Raw genomic sequence first — 16,399 nt, forward strand, 5'->3', positions numbered from 1 at the left:
TGGACAGGGTTTGGAGCAACCTGGGCTAGTGGAAGGTGTCCCTGCCCATGAGAGGGGGTGGAATGAGATGAGCTTTGAGGTCCCTTCCAACCCAAACCATCCTGGGATTTTATGATTTTTGCTTTGGCTCAGGAAAGCTAAATGCAGTTAATATAAATTTGGGCTCTTACCCAGTCTGGAAAAGAAACAAGGAAGATCTTTACCTCATCTCTCTCTCCTCGTGCTGTGCTATGAGGTTGCTGTAGAAGTTTTCTAACGTCACCTTTGTCATCGTAACTCGCTCCTTGGTGTGGTTGCTCATGGACGAGCACGGCGTGGGGCCTGTCATTGCCATGGCTGCTAGGAGAGAAAAAGGGAGGAGAAAACTAAACATTATAAATGGCAAATAACCTTCAAACGAGAGCTGAAATCAATTAAATGATGCTGAATCACAGAGCTCGGGTTTTAACAACAAATGCCACCAGTCTAAACTAAGACGAAGTAGGGAAAAGTCTTACAAAATAAAAGGTACAAGTCAAACTTCCTGTTTTGAACATATTTGATCTGAAAATAAGAGGGAAGGAAACTTAAGAAATGTGGTGCCTCAAAAACCACAACTTCAGCCAGTACTGCGTATGTTTGCTGCTCCCAACACATTCTATCTTTAGTAAATGTTTAAAATTCAGGAATATCCCCCTGAAACACCTAACCCAGAAGTTGTGCTTCCTGTAACCCCTGCAGAAATAACTCCATCAGTTGCCTCCTGGCTCCTCTGCTGTGAAAGTCATCAAAATCCTGAAAGTCATCCCACTAACAGAGCAACCGAGGAAGGAACAAAAAAGGCATTTAGTTGCCTCTAAGCACTTTTCCTAGATGTTTTCACCCAAAAATCTGGACAAATCCAGAAGATCACTGCCTTTGAACACACTGCAGTTTAAAAAATACCCCCAAAAAAACAAACCCTAGTGTAAGTATCCTACATATTTATTTCTGAGAAAAATACATATTTTCATATTTTCATTTCTGTCTTTGTGAATCCAATATGTAAATACTGGTGTGTGCCACTTCCGACCAGTAGCAGTTTCAGGGCATATCTGACAAGCAACCTCTGCTTCCTAAAATGCATTAAAAACAAAGATTTCAAACATGCAACTACCCCTTAAACTGGTTTTCCTGGGTATCACGTAACTCACAGTGAGGTAACACTTTTGCAACTGTTACTAGAAGTTGCAGACAAACATAGGTGAGACACTTCCCCTTTGTACAACCCTGGGTGCTGCCAACGAGCTCTGAGTGACTCTTTCTGTTCACTTTTTGCAGCTGTTTACGAGGCGTCACCGCTGGGCCCCTGCAAACCACCTCCTCTACAGACACCAGCTCCTTGTGTGCTGCCTGTGCAGGATCCTGGCGGAAAAGGACCTTCAGCTGGATGATTTTTGGGATGGTGCTGTTTCTTTATGCGAGGTGGGACCATGGGAGGAGCAGCTCTGAGTGACTCCACGCAAAGGGGGGGTCACATTCTCCGTGCGCTCCCAGGGAGAGGTTTTACACCCTGCAGAGATGAGCTGTTACAACCCCAGGGATGGGGCTGTTACAGCCCCAGAGATGGGGTGTCACCCTCTGCAGAGATGGGGCTGTTACAACCCCAGAGATGGGCTGTTACACCCCCAGCAACCGGGCTGTTACACCCTCGGAGATGGGGCTGTTACACCCTCGGAGATGGGGCTGTTACACCCCCGGAGATGGGGCTGTTACACCCTCGGAGATGGGGCTGTTACACCCCCGGAGATGGGGCTGTTACACCCTCGGAGATGGGGCTGTTACACCCCCGGAGATGGGGCTGTTACACCCTCGGAGATGGGGCTGTTACACCCCCGGAGATGGGGCTGTTACACCCCCGGAGATGGGGCTGTTAAACCCCCGGAGATGGGGCTGTTACACCCATAGCTCTAAGCGAGAGGTGTGAAAGCCATGAGCGGTTCTCACTTCCTAGAGATCAAACCAGGAGAATTATCTGACAGAAAGAGGTGCGGGGACAAAAAGACAAGGGGAAGAAAGGAGAAAGTATCGGTGTCAAACCACCTGTTGGTGGCGGCGGCCCCTTCCACGGGGACGGGGCTCAGAGCCCGCCGACCCCCACGGGGGCGGGTGGGACGGTGCGGGGCTGGATCGACCGGAGAGGGGGCACCGGGGGAGGCGGTTCCGCGGCCCGACGGGCGGAGGGGCCCTGCAGCATCACCGGGAGCGGACAAAGGCGGCCCGAGCCCCCCACACTGAGGGGAGGAGGGGGAACCCACCGCTGGAGAGACCCCGGCCCGCAGCACCCCCGCTCCCAGCCCCACCACACCCGGGAGCTTTGGGGGGGGGCCCACACCCGCTCCGCTCCCCCGGCGGCGGCGAAGGGCCCGGGGGAAGGAGGAGAGGAATCAGGAGGGCGGGGAGGGGATGCGGAGCAGCGCCCGCGGTAACAAGGCGGGAGCGGCTTACCGGAGCCCCCCGGGAGGGGCGGGCTGGCGGCGAGGCGGGGTCTCGGCGAGGCGGGTGGGGGGCACGGGACCGGGGGGACCGGGGGCACCGGAGCCCCCGCGCCGCTACCGCCGCGCCCCCCCCGCTCCGACGGCGACCCGGCCGGGACGGGCGGCCCAGGCACCGCTCCGGCAGCGCAGGCGCCCCGCGCCCGGCCCGCCCCGCCCGGCAGCGACCGCCCGGCCCGCCCGCCGCGCCTGCGCCGGGGCTGAGGGGCCGGGCCGGGCTGAGGGGCCGGGCCGGGCTGAGGGGCCGGGCCGGGCCGGGCTGAGGGGCGGCAGCGGGGAATGGGGGGGGGTTCTGTGAGGGGGCTCCGGAATGGGGGCTCCGGGGCGGGCTCTCTGGATGGGGGTCCACGCTGGGGGCTCCGGCCTGGGGGTTCTGTGCTGGGGGACCGGGGTGGGGGCTCCACTTTGGGGTTCCGGGATGGGGGCTCAAGGATGGGGAGTTCGGGATGGGGGTTCTGTGCTGGGGGCTGCAAAATGGGGAGATCAGAGAGGGGGGCTTCGGGTTTGGGGTCCGTGCTGAGCGTCTGCAACGGGGGCTCCGGGATGGGGGTTCTGTGCTGAGGGCTCCGGGATGGGGGTTCTGTGCTGAGGGCTCCGGAGTGGGGGCTCCTCGATGGGGGGTCTGCGGCTGGGGCTCGGCAGCGGAGGCTCCAAGGTTGGGATCCGTGCCGGGGGCTCTGCAGTTGGGCCCCGGGCCCGCCCGGGGGGCTCCGGGGCTGGAAGGGCTCGGGGGCTGGTGCGGACCCAGCCGTGGGGGCAGCGGGCGCACCCCGCACTTTGCATCGGGCCGGCCCGGCCCGTGTTCTCCCCTCAGAGGGAGCCCCGCCGTGCCAGCCTTCCTCCTGCTCCTGGCAGTGCTCTTGGGACGGTCCCGCGGGGCTGGGGAGCCCTGTCCTGCTGCCTTCCCCCCTTCCCACAGTGGTGCTGTGACCTGCAGGCTCGGAGACTAGGCACAGCCTCACCTCCCCGCACACAGCCTGTTCTCACCACCCAGGGGAGGGCGGTTGTCCCCATCCCCACACGGGTGACACACATCTGGTCACCCCGTGGTGACACAGGAGGGAGGCACACCCAGGGACAGGTGCCATGGTCACCTCCACCTCCCAGGGCTCAAAGGGAGTCATTCCCAGAGGAATCCACGTCTGCAGGGGCAGAGGGGCTGCTCCAGAGTGTGCTGGGCAGGACACAGCCAGTTCTGGAGAGGTTTGAGCTGGTCACAGTCAGGTTCCCGGGGTTCCATCCTATGGGTTCCAGGGAGGAAGAGTTCCCACATCCCAGCTCAGCAAATTCATTGCTCGGGCAGTGTAACCTGGTTTTGCCTCACCCCTCTCAGCTCTTCACCTCACCATCTGCTTCAGTAATGGTTTGATTGGCCTTGGGAATCTAACAGGGACCTGTGAGGGGTGGCACAACCAAAAAAACGTGACTCCATACTCATCCCAAATGTGTGGACATATATTGGCAAAGGGGTTTTTTATTTATTTGTTCGTTTATTTATTTACATTTCTACCAAAACAAAAGCAAGTACAATTCAGAGGGTGAAAAGGGTTTTTATTATCAACATTTTAATCACTGAGAAATACATTCTGCACAGTTGAAGTCTATCGGCAACAGAGGAATTTCAGGGTTTAAAACGGTGTGTGGAGTCCCTACACGATGGAAACGCTGATAAATTCGTAACACACGAGAGATTTCATTTCTGAAAGACTGATTTTACAATTAAACTGGACCTTGCTTTGCTTAGGCAGAGATGATCAGTTTGATGGCAAAGGTGAACAGCAAAATCCTGTGGTACCTACTCCAGGAAATGCAGGTGGCCTCATGAAGCTGGTTTTCTGCTGCTGTGGGAGCTCTTGGGAGAGGATTTCACATGAGGAAAGAAAAGGAAGGAAGTGTTGGAACAAAAGGCTGAAATAGAGACCCTGGAAGCTGGTTCTCATCCTTCCACCAGCAGAACAAGGTGAATGTTTAGGGCTTTGGCTGAGTGGGGATCACTGTCAACTTTTACCTGGCAAAAGGAAGGACAAACTGAGGGATGAGAGGCTTAAAACTTTCATTACACCAAAGAAGCAGGGAAAAAACCCCTTTGGACCTACAGTATAAGAAAAGTCATTATTAGAGCAGGGCAGAACTGCAGGCAGGGGTGAAATGAAAGAGAACCTGTATTAGGAGATAACTTTCTTCAGGAGTCAAAACATTAGGCTCCAGTGAGCCTCCAAATATGCACATTAATGACCCAAACTTCCTGCTGAGTGGGCTACAGGAGCTCCAAGAGGCTGCAGCACCCCTAAGATATCCAGGACAGACAGGGAGGGCCCTGATGTAAAAGAGAAGTGCCTGTGACAAGTGACCCATCTCATAGTCACAGCACTCAGCTGCTCAGGAGAGAACTTGGCTCCTTATAAGGGTCTCTATCAACATCTGGAGGTGTAAATGCAGTTAATTATCTTTATTTTGCAGTTCACCTTTGTGCTGGAGCTTTTCCCTACAAGAGCACATGTGGAAAGCAAGGGACAGCCCGGGGGGGGTTGAGGGCTAACGGGAATAGTCCTGTGGCTGCGTGCTGGGATTTCTCTTGCTGCCCAGCTCTTTGGTTTGGAGCAGCTCAAAAAGGCCTTGTGGGTTCCAGTTCCCCTTTGGGCTCTTCAAATCCAGCTGCTTTAACGGGAGGAATCCCTGTGCTTCCGTCAGCTCCAGCAGCTGCTCCATCCGGCTGGAAGTCTCGTCTCCACCGATGCTGTTGTGGAGATCTGAGGGATTTGGGCTCTTCTGCACATCCCACGTGGCATTTGGAGGTGGGATGTCCCTGCTGCTGGCTGTGTGCACGGTGCCCAGGGCGTTGTGGAGCCACAGCAGGCGCTTCAGCCCTTGGAAGGCCCTCCCTTTGTCGTGCATGAGCTGGTGCTCCGTCACTGCTCTTCTGCTGCAGGGAAAAATGAGGGAATGAGGGACCAGAGATGCTGATTGGCATCCACCAACCCCACACAGGAGCCTTTTGGTGGTGCCACAGCCCACCATTCCCACTCAGGCAGCCCATTCCTGAAGGCAGGAAGCTGGAACCCTGTGCCATTCCCAAAGGTGTACCTTGAACCTCCTTTTTTTAAAAAAGGCAAACTGGGAAGACCAACAAAATGACCTGAGCAGGTTTAAAGAGCTCTCACAGAGTTTGGGGCTTTCCCAGATTTAGATTCTTTTCAGAATAAAGTTCCCTTTCCTTCACCTCAGTGTTACAGGATTTTTGGGTTTGCTTCTCTCCTCCCAGAGCTGGAATCACTGGAATTTAGCTGGAATCACTGATGTCCATGAAATAAAAACAAAACCTTATTTTCTTCAGCTACTTCAGATTCCTCAAAAATATTGAGCCCAGTGTTGAGTGAGGAGGGCAGGCTAATTCTGGGATGCAAATATTTCAGGATTTCAGGCTGTTCAGATAACATCTAACTGCAGCTATAGGCTCCTGCTGCAGATTTGAATCCAAATGGGAACCTAAATATGGAATTTTAGCATGTGCCATCTCCATGGCCTGTGTTGAACATCCTTACATGGTTTGTACACTGTGTTTAAAAGCATCAACTGATGTGATACGTTACACATCTAAAAATGCAATTGGACTAATTTTATACTGCAGAGAGAGTGATGTAAAATGTTGCTGTATCAAATATATTGAATTTTCTTTCCCCCATGCCTGGAGTTACTGACAGCAGTGCAGAACTCAGCCTGTTAAATCAGAACCAAGCAGTTTTCTAATTATAATAACGAAGTAAAAGGATGATGTTACTTACTTTTCAATCTCTTGACACATTGCAAAACAGGCAAAAAAAAGAATTGCCAAAAATGTAACTGTCTGCAGAGACCTCTGGGGCAGGAACATTTTCTCTCTTCTTAAATCCACTCCACAGGACCAGCAGCTGATGGTGGGATCAGAAATCTTTCCCTCTGTTCTTCCTTTCACCTGACAAAATGAATTTCAGCCTTTAAGCACAGGTAAAAGTGGAGCATTGTGCTGTGGGAAATCATCCCAGGACCTCCCAGAACATCAGTCATGTGGATTTGAACATACACCAGAAAAGATGAATAGGATTCAGAGTTTAGTTCTGTATTTCCTTGCTCAGAGTCCTAAATCTCCTTTCCCAGTGTTGCCTCTCAATATAACACCTCCCACTCTTCTGCATTTGCAAGCACATTTCAGGGCTGGGAAGAGACCTCCCTGATAAAACTTCACAGAAATTTGTCAAGAAGATCAGGATTGCTGAAAATCACAGAACAAAGTATTTAAAAGTGGAGCAGGAATATCAAGTTAAAAGGTGTTCATTGCCCTGGGGGTTGGGCCTTTTCCATGAGCAGCACAAGTGCTGACATGCAAATATCTGGGCTTTTATTAGACTGATGCCAGATTTCTTTTCAGTGAAGGAGTGGATTTCTGGCTTAGGGAAGGGACAACCAGATGATGTAACTGTGCAATGATTATTTTAATCTAAATTATAACTTCATCCAGTTCTATATCTGCATTGATACACCTCTTCCTACCCATTCCTTCAACCCACCATGTCTTTGTTGCCAGGTCTATCCCTAAAATCTCTGCATTTTTCACACTAATGACTGTACCCTGCTTCAGGACTGGCTCCAGTCTGTCCCTTTAGTCATTTACCTGAAAATCCTGTATTAATCGTTACATCAAAACCTGGGGGGACAACAAAACAAAAGCTGCAGCATTTAAATGATTATGTAAGAATAGTAAAGTTATATTCCCATATAACTCTTTGAAGAAATACTTCTTTTTGTGCAGGGGAAGTTTGGGATAATAAAAAACTCAGCATCTCCTAAAATGACTTGTCTTTATACTAACTTGAATATTGAATTGTCAAGGGTTGGATAGAAAGGCAAATTATACATTAATGTAATACAAATAAATTATATATTTGCTTGTAACAATTAAGCTTGTTCTTAATAAGTCTGCTCCACTAATTTGTGAGTGATTTCCTTGGGCAGCACATTGAAATCAAACTAGATACGAAATAACAAATGAGTATTAGTCCTGATTAAAAATATCTGTATTAAAAGCAGATACATGCACATAAATATACATATAGATGTGTATATTTACTTGCTGAATGACATTTTAAATTGTGCTAATGTAGAACTCCTGCTCATACACAAAAGAGAAGCAACACTATTGTGATCAACAGTAAAATATATGTTAATTACAAAGCATCTTGCAGTTACAAAAGGAACATTACCTACTTGCTGGTGGTGTTGTTTGATCCCAGTGAAGTCCTGACCTGCACAACGTGTCTCCTGCAGTGACACCGAGTGCCCTTCGCCTGCTTTTATACCAGCCCGGGGAGCACAGAGACAATGGGCATCAGCTCTGTGACTAAGGCCTTTCCTCTCGTGTCACTGAAATGAGACAGCTCCCTGTTCCCACTGAGAATAAATCCTGGATTCTAAAATGTTCAGCTGTGACTAAGGCAATCACAACTTCATGGACAGTTTGTTATTCCTTTGCCGTCTCTCCCGTTCTGTGTGAACTTGATTTTACCACAAGGTTCCTGTGCCCCAAGGTGATGGTGAACCCTGTTGTTCCAGGGTTGATCAGGAAAAGGGTCTCTGGATGCAGAAGAGATCTCCCTCCTTTCCTGTCCCTGTGGACTCACGTGTGGGACACCAGATTTGGGTAGGAGGAATCTAAATTGTTAATACTGGTGAGTTCGGCAATGCCAGTTGTCATAAAATCTGCAAAACGGGGTAGTTATTCACTGAAAATCTAACTGAGGGGTTGCTAAATCATAGAATCATGGAATTCCAGAATGACTTGGGTTGGAAGGGACCTTAGAGATCATCCAGCTCCCCCCACTGCCATGGGCAGGGACACTTTCCACTAAACCCAGTTGCTCCAAGCCTCATCCCACCTGGCCTTGGACACTTCCAAGGATGGGGCAGCCACAGCTTCTCTGGGCAGTCTAAATAAGATCCCACTGGATTTTAATGCTCAGTAGAAAGTTCATTTAAATCTGTTGATTGTACAGTAAAGAAATTAGTTTGAAATCTTGGAAGCTGAGGAGAAACAGAGAAGACTTATCAAGTGACTGAACAATAGAAGTGCAAGCCGTGGCTCAGGCAAAAAGCCAAATTCTGATATGTTTTGAAACCCTATGAGTTGGCACCACGTGAGGTTTGATACTCACTGTATGAGCTCTAACAGGTAATTGGAGCAGAATTTGGGTACTCAGGATGTGGCTGGATCATTAGGCTGAAACTACTTAGGAGGACCAGTTCCTATTTCTCAAAGTGAAAGATAACGAATGTATTTGTCATCTCTGAGGAGCAATTCCCCGCAAGGACTGAAAAGATCATTTGCTTAGTTACCAGAAGCAGTGGATTCCTTTCCCATAGGCACAGTTAAAGCCAGGCTCAGGTGGATGCAGACACATTGTCCTGCAGAGAGAGGGCTAGCACAGTGATCTCACAGCTTCCATGGACACCAAATTGGTTTTTATTGTGTTCCTCACACAGACTCGGAGCCCCACTTTTTCTGAGTGATCCAATAAGTGTTCCCAATTTCATTACCTGATTGTTAAGGAGCGTGTCACTCATTAAAGTGCCACCAATTAAAGATGACATTTGTTAAATATTGGTAAATCAGGTCCTGGTTTCACATCCGAGTCTCCGGGGCAGCAGCTGCACCGCGGTTACACCGAATTACCCACCGTGGGTCCAAGGTTCCTTAGTTACATCTTCAAGGATTAATAAGCCTTGGCCAAAGTCACGTCTGAAGCGTCTGGTCCAATTCATCCTTAAACTTTTCGAGTCTCCAGTGTACAATGGGTTTTCATTGGATGCAGTTTTCAGCATCTCTGCTGGAAGAGCATTAATTGAGTGACCGCTGGCGATGTGGGGTTGGTACATGGGCACATATCCTAATGGTCACACCACACTGCCATGGCTACACTCTACCACTGGCCCTTTCCTTCCACCCAAGGACTTGGCACAAGTCAAAATTAACTTGGTTGTGACCTTGTAACAAACACCTCCCCGAGAGCCAGACCTGCACTGGAGTTCCCGTGTATCCCTGAGAGGAGCCCAGAGCAAGGAAGAGACACTGGCAGGGATGGACTCCTGCTTTATAATATTTCTAAAAATACATAAAATGTGTCAATTGCACATTTATACACCAGCCACTCACACAGGAGTTAATGTTTTGAGCTATGATTTCTGGCTTAGGGAAGGGACAACTAGAAAGTGCAATTGTGCAATGATTATTTTAATCTAAATTATAACTTCATCGAGCTCTAAATCTGCTCCTGGTGCTGGTACAGCTCTACCTACCCATCCCTTCAACCCCACCACGCACACAGTGCCAGTGTCACAACGGGAAATTGTGCCAACAGCACAACCAGGTGATATTTTTAGTTGAGATAAATCAACCTCTGCAGGAGCCCTGGACGGTGCAGAGCAGAGCAGGAGCCGGTTCTGCCATGGCATTAACCGGGATGACCGGAGTTTGGTTACCTCGAGGCTCCCTCAAAGCACTCTTGGAGTCATCAAAGCTTTGAGCCTTGGCTTCAAAGCCTTCACTCCCTCCCTCCAGCTTTTCCTGGTCTGACTCCCTACGGGAGGGGCCTTTGCTGTTCCCTCACCTTCTCCAGTGGGAGGTTTGGAGCGAGAAGGGTTGTGCCAATTATAGTTTCCCAGCGAGTGATTCTTTTGTTTTGCTTTCCAGTCCTTCCCCCAGGGAGCCAGGTGGGGGAGGAAGGGAATATGGCTTTGCTGCAGAGCAAAGAAAAAGGGAAGAGAAAGCCTGGAGGCCCTGTTGAGGGGGAAGAAGGAACTGGGGGAGGGAACAGAAAGCAAAGCAAATGTGCAAATAGCCTCGTTAGGGCAAGGGGGATCCTCTGGCCTGGGATTTGAAAACTTAATTAAACAAAGACTGTACTGCATCAAAGGGATCCTCTATCTGCAGGGAGATGGGCAGACAGATCTGAGGAATTTTTTCCACGTGCTGTTCTCTCTTACTCACCAGTAACAGGAGCGTGGGCTCCAGAAGAGCTTCCCTGATGTAAAAGTCAACTCGTTTCTTTGGGATTGTTTTTTGGGCTGTGGCTTTTTTTTTTTTCCCTTACTGCTCTTACCCATCAGACCAGAATTCCTGTGAGCTGCTGAGTGCTGTGTGTGGAAAACCAGACACCGCCCTGCCGAGAGGAAACGGTTTGACCACAGTCCTGGTAAATATAGTTCCCCTGAGCTGCTGGTGGAGCAGCAGCTGATGAAGGGCTGCTCTCCCTTCCTGGCCTCCCTCACCGAGAGATGGGAGGAAATGACACCTCGCAGCAAACCCCAAGGCCACAAAGACTTTGGCACCTCCACACTCACACCTCGAGGTGGTTCAGGGGCGTCACCAGCAGCCAGCAGCACCTCTGCTTCCATAACCATTTAAAGAGGTGGATTTCAGCTCCTAGGAGCAGGTTCCAGGCTTTTCCATCTTGCTTTGGGTGCTTTTAGCTTCTCTCTGTCACCTCCTTGTTGCTGGAGGACAGTCCTGTGCCAGTAATACCATTTGGGAGGGGGGTAAACTCCAGGAGCAGTTTGAAATCTTGGCCCCTAATCCACTACATACTGCATCATTCCAGAGAGAACTCCCATCTTCCAGGGAATTAAAATTAGAGTTGAATAGCAGTGAGTCAGACTCTCTGTTTTCATTTCCCATTTTCTGATTTCAAGCCAGATTTACAGAAGCTCCTGGGATTGGCAGCTCTGTCAGAACACAGTAGCAAGGGTGAGTGTTTTGTCCTTCAAAACCTGCCCTGCAGCCAAGCCTGGGGCTGACTCTATTTTTCCTTCCCCATAACAGTCTCCAGATGGGATATTTTCTGTGTGCAAAACAAATTCAGGTGAAGCTGAGACAAAGCCTCAGGTCCCTTGTGCTGCTTCTGTAACACCCCCTGGGCTCTCTGAGTTAATCCCTGGTTCCACAGCCTTGCAGTGCCTGGAGGTCTCCTGAGAACCTCACACCAGCAAAAGCAAAACACAAGGAGATGTGTCTCCCTATTCCATGGGGCCTGTCCCCCCGAAAAGGAGCTCTGTGGGATCTGCCCCTGCAAGAGAATGTCACCCTGTGCTGCCCACACCTTGGAGGTGGGACCCCAACAGTGGCAGAAGGCTCACACCTGGAAAGATGGGGATGAAGGACGAGCAACTGAAGGTCTCCAAATAACATGTCGTTCAAATAAACGATCTTCTCGCTAATTAATCCCCAAGTGCTGAGTCTTGGGGATGTGCTGTGCCCCTGCACTGGGAGCTGAGTCTCTTAGCTTAGGTCTATGATGTAAAAATCACAGTCTGTTGTTTCATTCTCCCTTTAGATGAGGTCTGAGGTGCAGCTAAAAACTTTCACAGTGTAAAAATACATATGTTTTAAAAGCGAGGGAATAAGGGATGGAGACCTTATGCTGTAAACACAAGAATTTGTGGGAATAAGCTCACTCAAGCTGGTTGTAATATATCTAAATATCTATCTATGTAATATATCTAAAGATCAGGCAAGTGTAAGTCGTCGTTTCAGTAGGAAATGCCCTTCACCAAGATTGGGCAGGATGTGAAAATGGGTCGAATCCACAGGAACCTCATGAGCAGCCTGAGCTGTGCCTGTGAGCAGTTAGTTGGTTTGTGACTGAAGACGTGTCCCCTCCACCAGTTCCTGTTGTGTTCGTGCAGTGACATTTCCCAGCAAGAGCCCTTTCTGCAGGTAGAGCCATGCCAGTAAATAACTATTTTTGTTAATGTCTAGTTTCACTTGAGGAGCAGCTCTAAGAGATCCTGAAAGAAATATTCTCCAGTAAATACTGTCTGTCTCCTGAAGTATCCAGGGCTCACAGAGTGTTTGGGTAACGCCCTCAGGCACATGGTGGGATTGTTGGAGTGTCCTGTGCAAGGCCAGGAGCTGGACTCAATGATCCTTGTGGGTCCCTTCCAACTCAGGATATTTGTGATCCCTTAAATTTGGCTCACACAGCTGAGGTTTCTTCCAAATCATGTCTAGAATATGTTCATTTTCTTCTGTGGGATTGAAATCACAGGAACCACGACAGCAGCTTGACTGGAACACCTTACTCCAGGTCCGTGTGGTCATGGATCCTGGTCTGGAGGTTTATACAACAGATGACTGTGCTCCCCTGCACTGTGCAGCTATTAAATACCTTGTCAATCTAGTCTTGACCCACCGGTTCACAGCAGGTCTGGTTTTGTTTGTGAGGTCAGTGTTCTCTCCTTCCTTTCACACAAGATCTGATGAATGTAAAAGTTCTGTACCTCTCACAAATATCAGACGTGAGTGGCATTTTCTTATTGTGAAAGCCAGAGAGTTCGATCCAGCAGGATTTTTCAGACCCTTACAGACTTGGAATAAGGAAGAGAGTAACGTAACACAATTCAGCTTCCGTGTATGTGCAACACACACATATAGTGCTCTCAGAGCTGGCTCGGGGACTGTCTTTGGGAGAGGACAAGCAAAATGCTGATTTTACAATGACAGAAGTGCAGTGTGCCTGTACTGGGACATCCTAACCTCAACTGTGGGAATTAGGCTGAATATTCCAATAGGCCTTTTGTCCCAGTGATGGGCCACATTTAATTTCTTTATAATGCCAAAAGCAAACTGAAAACAGATTATGTTTATATGACATGACTTTTATGGGCTGTGGTTTATGAAACGTGGTGATGGGCTTAACCCCAGGTAAGAAGCACCTTGAATAGAGCAGGTAGCATGTCCTAGGTGAGTGCTGAATGCTGTGTTTGCTCTGCAGGAGGTGAACTTACTTCTGAACAAATTCTTTGTTGCCAAATCTGTCGTCTGGAATTATTTTCCTGTATCATGTGTAACTTTGGGATGAAGATAAAAGTTCTGTTAGGATTACAAGCTTGTCCACGTTGCTCTCTAACTAATATTTGTTTGGTTTGGTTTTTTAAAAAATATTCATTATTGCAAATCTTAAATCATATTTGAAATGTACATTATGTGATAGGAGCAGGGCCTAGGAGTGTTGCAAACCCCTTGGAGAAGGGAGGCGAGTCCTGGAAATCACTGTCTCCAAGAAGTCACAAAGTGAAATGGTTGAACAGCCCCAAGCTTCAAATTATTTCCTTTGTTTGTGTTGCCTCAGGAAATTAACCATCAGCTAATTTAGATTACAATGGATTAGATTTCCTTAATTAAAGGCAGGTAACTGTGAGATAACTGCACAGATGATAAAGATACTTTAGGGCATTCGTTACCTCAAAGTCATTGTTGTGTTTCTGTCTCCTGGCCAGTTTTGACCCTTGGAGGATTTTACTGAGAAAAAGCTCTTAAAAATAATGGACGATGCTGCAAAATATTTTGGAAAATTCTAAGGAATTATCTCAGCTAGTCGTTTCTAATGCCAGCTGGGTTTTATTTACATGCTGGTAGAATTCCCGTAGACTGAGGACGTCCCATCCTCTGCACAGTTCCTGCTTGGAAAACACAGTCCACATGCATTAATTTGTACTCAGAATGCCTTATCTCATATAATTTGATTTAAACTGTTATTAATTCTACTTGTACAGAGAATTTTGTCTTCCCTGGCCCAGGTCAAAGACGTAAAGTCTGAATTAAACACAGCTTGGCTGCGAAGGGAGGTTTTGGGAGGTTATTGCAGCAACAGCCCCAGATGGGGATTCTTATATTACCTGATAACCCAAAATAAGAGGGTTTTTATCTAGGGAAACCCCTTCAGAGCAAGTTATTTGTTTAATTCATGTTAAAACTCATGTTGTATAAATGTCATGTATGAAGGAGAGTTTAGTAAAGCACATCAACAGCACTGTGTATCTGTAAATAAAATTCCTCAGTTCTAATACTGTTTTCTCAAGTGCTAAAAAAATCAATTCCCTCTCTTGGGCCTCATAAACCCATATAAAATTTGCCAAAACTTGTGAGTTTACAGCAGTTTGCTCATACGAAGTGTTCGTACGTGTAAACCCCAGTGCTGAGAGGATGATGCTTAAAAACCACGGCCCGTAGGGACCCGATCGCGCAAGAGACACGAGGAAATAAAACTTTATTTTTCATTTTGGCCATTAAAACCCAACATTTTCGAGGGTGTTGCCGCTCTCTGATCCCAGGGCCCGGGCGGGGCCCGCGGAGCCGCCTCAGCGCTCCCGCCATTGGCGCGGAGGCACCGCCCACCCGCGCACGCCGAGTGACGCCACCCGTCAATCAGCTCAACGGCGCTCTCTGATTCGCTGTCGCTTCGCGTCACGTGGGAGAGGGCTGGCCGTATATAAGGCAGGCGGGTTAAGCGCCAGCCGCCATTTTGTCCAGTGAGGAAAAGCGGAGCTGGGGTCTCTCTGAGGGGTCGAGTCGGCTGAGTTTAGCGCGGGCTCCCTTCGCGCGCCCTCCCTCTGAGCATCGGTGAGGACCTTCACCCCAGAGGGCTTGTGGGGGGAGGCGGCGGCACCCGTGGTCTCGGGCCCCGGCGGGGCGGATGGAGGCGGCATCGGCGGCAAACAAAGAGCGGCCGCCATTTTGTGAGGCCGGGCCGCGGGCGGCGGCCGCCGCAACGCTGAGGGGAGGCGGCGGGGAGGCCGCGGGTTGCCTGGACGAGCCCGTGCTCAGCCTGCTCTCGGTGGTGTGCGAGGCAAAGCGGGAGGTGCCGCGGGGGCGGAGTGGCGCCGTCCCGCCCGCCCGCGGCAGCGCTGGTCCCTCACGACGCACCGAGGAGCCGCTCCGTAGGGATTCCCCGGGCGCTGCCGGCGGGGTCGGCTGGGGATGGCGCTGCCACCCCCGCCTGTGCGGATCCCCCTGATCCCGATCCTAATCCCGATCCGGGAACAATGGAGCCTCCCCCGCGCTGCGCCCCCTGCGGGCCCCCCCGCGCTAAGCAGGGAAAGGGCGTAGGGACACCCCCCACCCCTCCCCTTCCAAGCCGTAAACCTTAAAAGTAGCCGAAATACCCCCAAACAGTGAATTTTAATCACACTGCGACGTAACAACTCGGATTTTTTTGTTCGATATTAACCCCCCCTTGCCCGCCCGTTGCACACAGATTAATATTTCCATCGCATCAGGTCGTATCTCCGCTGAAGTTTCAGGCGGAAGGAGCCAACAGAACGACTTCCTTGGAAGTGAACAAGTGCACGCTCTGTGTTTAAATAGGCGTGAACTTCTTTTTTTCTTGTCCTAGCAATGCATCGCGACTCTTGTCCGCTGGACTGCAAGGTTTATGTGGGTAACCTTGGAAACAATGGCAACAAAACGGAATTAGAGCGAGCCTTTGGCTACTATGGACCACTGCGCAGTGTGTGGGTGGCGAGAAATCCTCCCGGTTTTGCCTTTGTGGAATTCGAAGATCCACGAGATGCAGCTGATGCAGTAAGAGAACTAGATGGAAGGTAAAATGTGCTGCTTGTACGTTTGGCTCGGCTTGCGAAAAAGAAATTTTGGGTAGTTTTGCTGTGTAAATTGGAAAGTTTCAACTGTGGGGCCAAAGACTTGATGTGATTGTTATGAAGGGTTTATTTGTGTGATCCAAGGGTTTTCTTAATAGTGCAGAAGTAGAATCCCAGAATGGTTTGAGCTGGAAGGGATCTTAAAGCTCATGCAGTCCCACCCCCTTCCATGGGCGGGGACACCTTCCACTAGCCCAGGTTGCTCCAAGCCCCGTCCAGCCTGGCCTTGGACACTCCCAGGGATGGAGCAGCCACAGCTTCTCTGGGCAACCTGTGCCAGGGCCTTCCCCCCTCACAGGGAAAACTTTCTTCCCAATATCCCCCTAAGCCTGCCCTGTGTCAGTGGGAAACCATTCCCCCTTCTCCCATCACTACAGGTCCTTGTCCAAAATCCCTCTGCAGCTCTCTGGGAGCCCTTCGAG

The 16,399-nt window shown here is 49.8% G+C and overlaps 3 protein-coding genes across 3 annotated transcripts in view; 1 reads left to right on the forward strand and 2 right to left on the reverse strand.

Moving 5' to 3' along the window:
- Positions 1-336, reverse strand: part of STK38 (serine/threonine kinase 38) — a 13,811-nt gene extending 13,475 nt beyond the window's left edge. Inside the window, 1 exon segment of the mRNA XM_017821397.1 lies at positions 204-336. Within this exon segment, the coding sequence (XP_017676886.1) occupies positions 204-334 (131 nt within the window). The 5' untranslated portion in view covers positions 335-336.
- Positions 337-4,057: 3,721 nt separating this feature from the next.
- Positions 4,058-7,763, reverse strand: LOC108500458 (parathyroid hormone-related protein-like). The gene is made up of 3 exons (XM_017821395.1): positions 7,755-7,763; positions 6,296-6,465; positions 4,058-5,436 (listed from the first exon to the last, which is right to left on the reverse strand). Exons 2-3 carry the CDS (start codon positions 6,382-6,384, stop codon positions 5,049-5,051), a joined length of 477 nt encoding a protein of 158 aa, XP_017676884.1. The 5' UTR covers positions 6,385-6,465; positions 7,755-7,763; the 3' UTR covers positions 4,058-5,048.
- A 7,041-nt stretch (positions 7,764-14,804) lies between these two features.
- SRSF3 (serine and arginine rich splicing factor 3) overlaps positions 14,805-16,399 on the forward strand; it is a 6,282-nt gene continuing 4,687 nt past the window's right edge. The window contains 2 exon segments of the mRNA XM_017821411.1: positions 14,805-14,940; positions 15,713-15,920. Coding sequence (XP_017676900.1) covers positions 15,715-15,920 — 206 coding nt within the window. The 5' untranslated portion in view covers positions 14,805-14,940; positions 15,713-15,714.

This window comes from Lepidothrix coronata, unplaced genomic scaffold, assembly GCF_001604755.1.
Source record: "Lepidothrix coronata isolate B3197 unplaced genomic scaffold, Lepidothrix_coronata-1.0 Scaffold90, whole genome shotgun sequence".
In the NCBI taxonomy this organism is placed as follows: Eukaryota; Metazoa; Chordata; class Aves; order Passeriformes; family Pipridae; genus Lepidothrix; species Lepidothrix coronata.

Excerpts from the sequence above, each read along its gene's own strand:
- LOC108500458 (XM_017821395.1), bottom strand. The coding sequence starts at position 6,384 with ATGTTCCTGCCCCAGAGGTCTCTGCAGACAGTTACATTTTTGGCAATT. Across the intron at positions 5,437-6,295 it reads ATGTGTCAAGAGATTGAAAA|CAGAAGAGCAGTGACGGAGC; the intron begins GTAAGTAACATC and ends TTTTCCCTGCAG.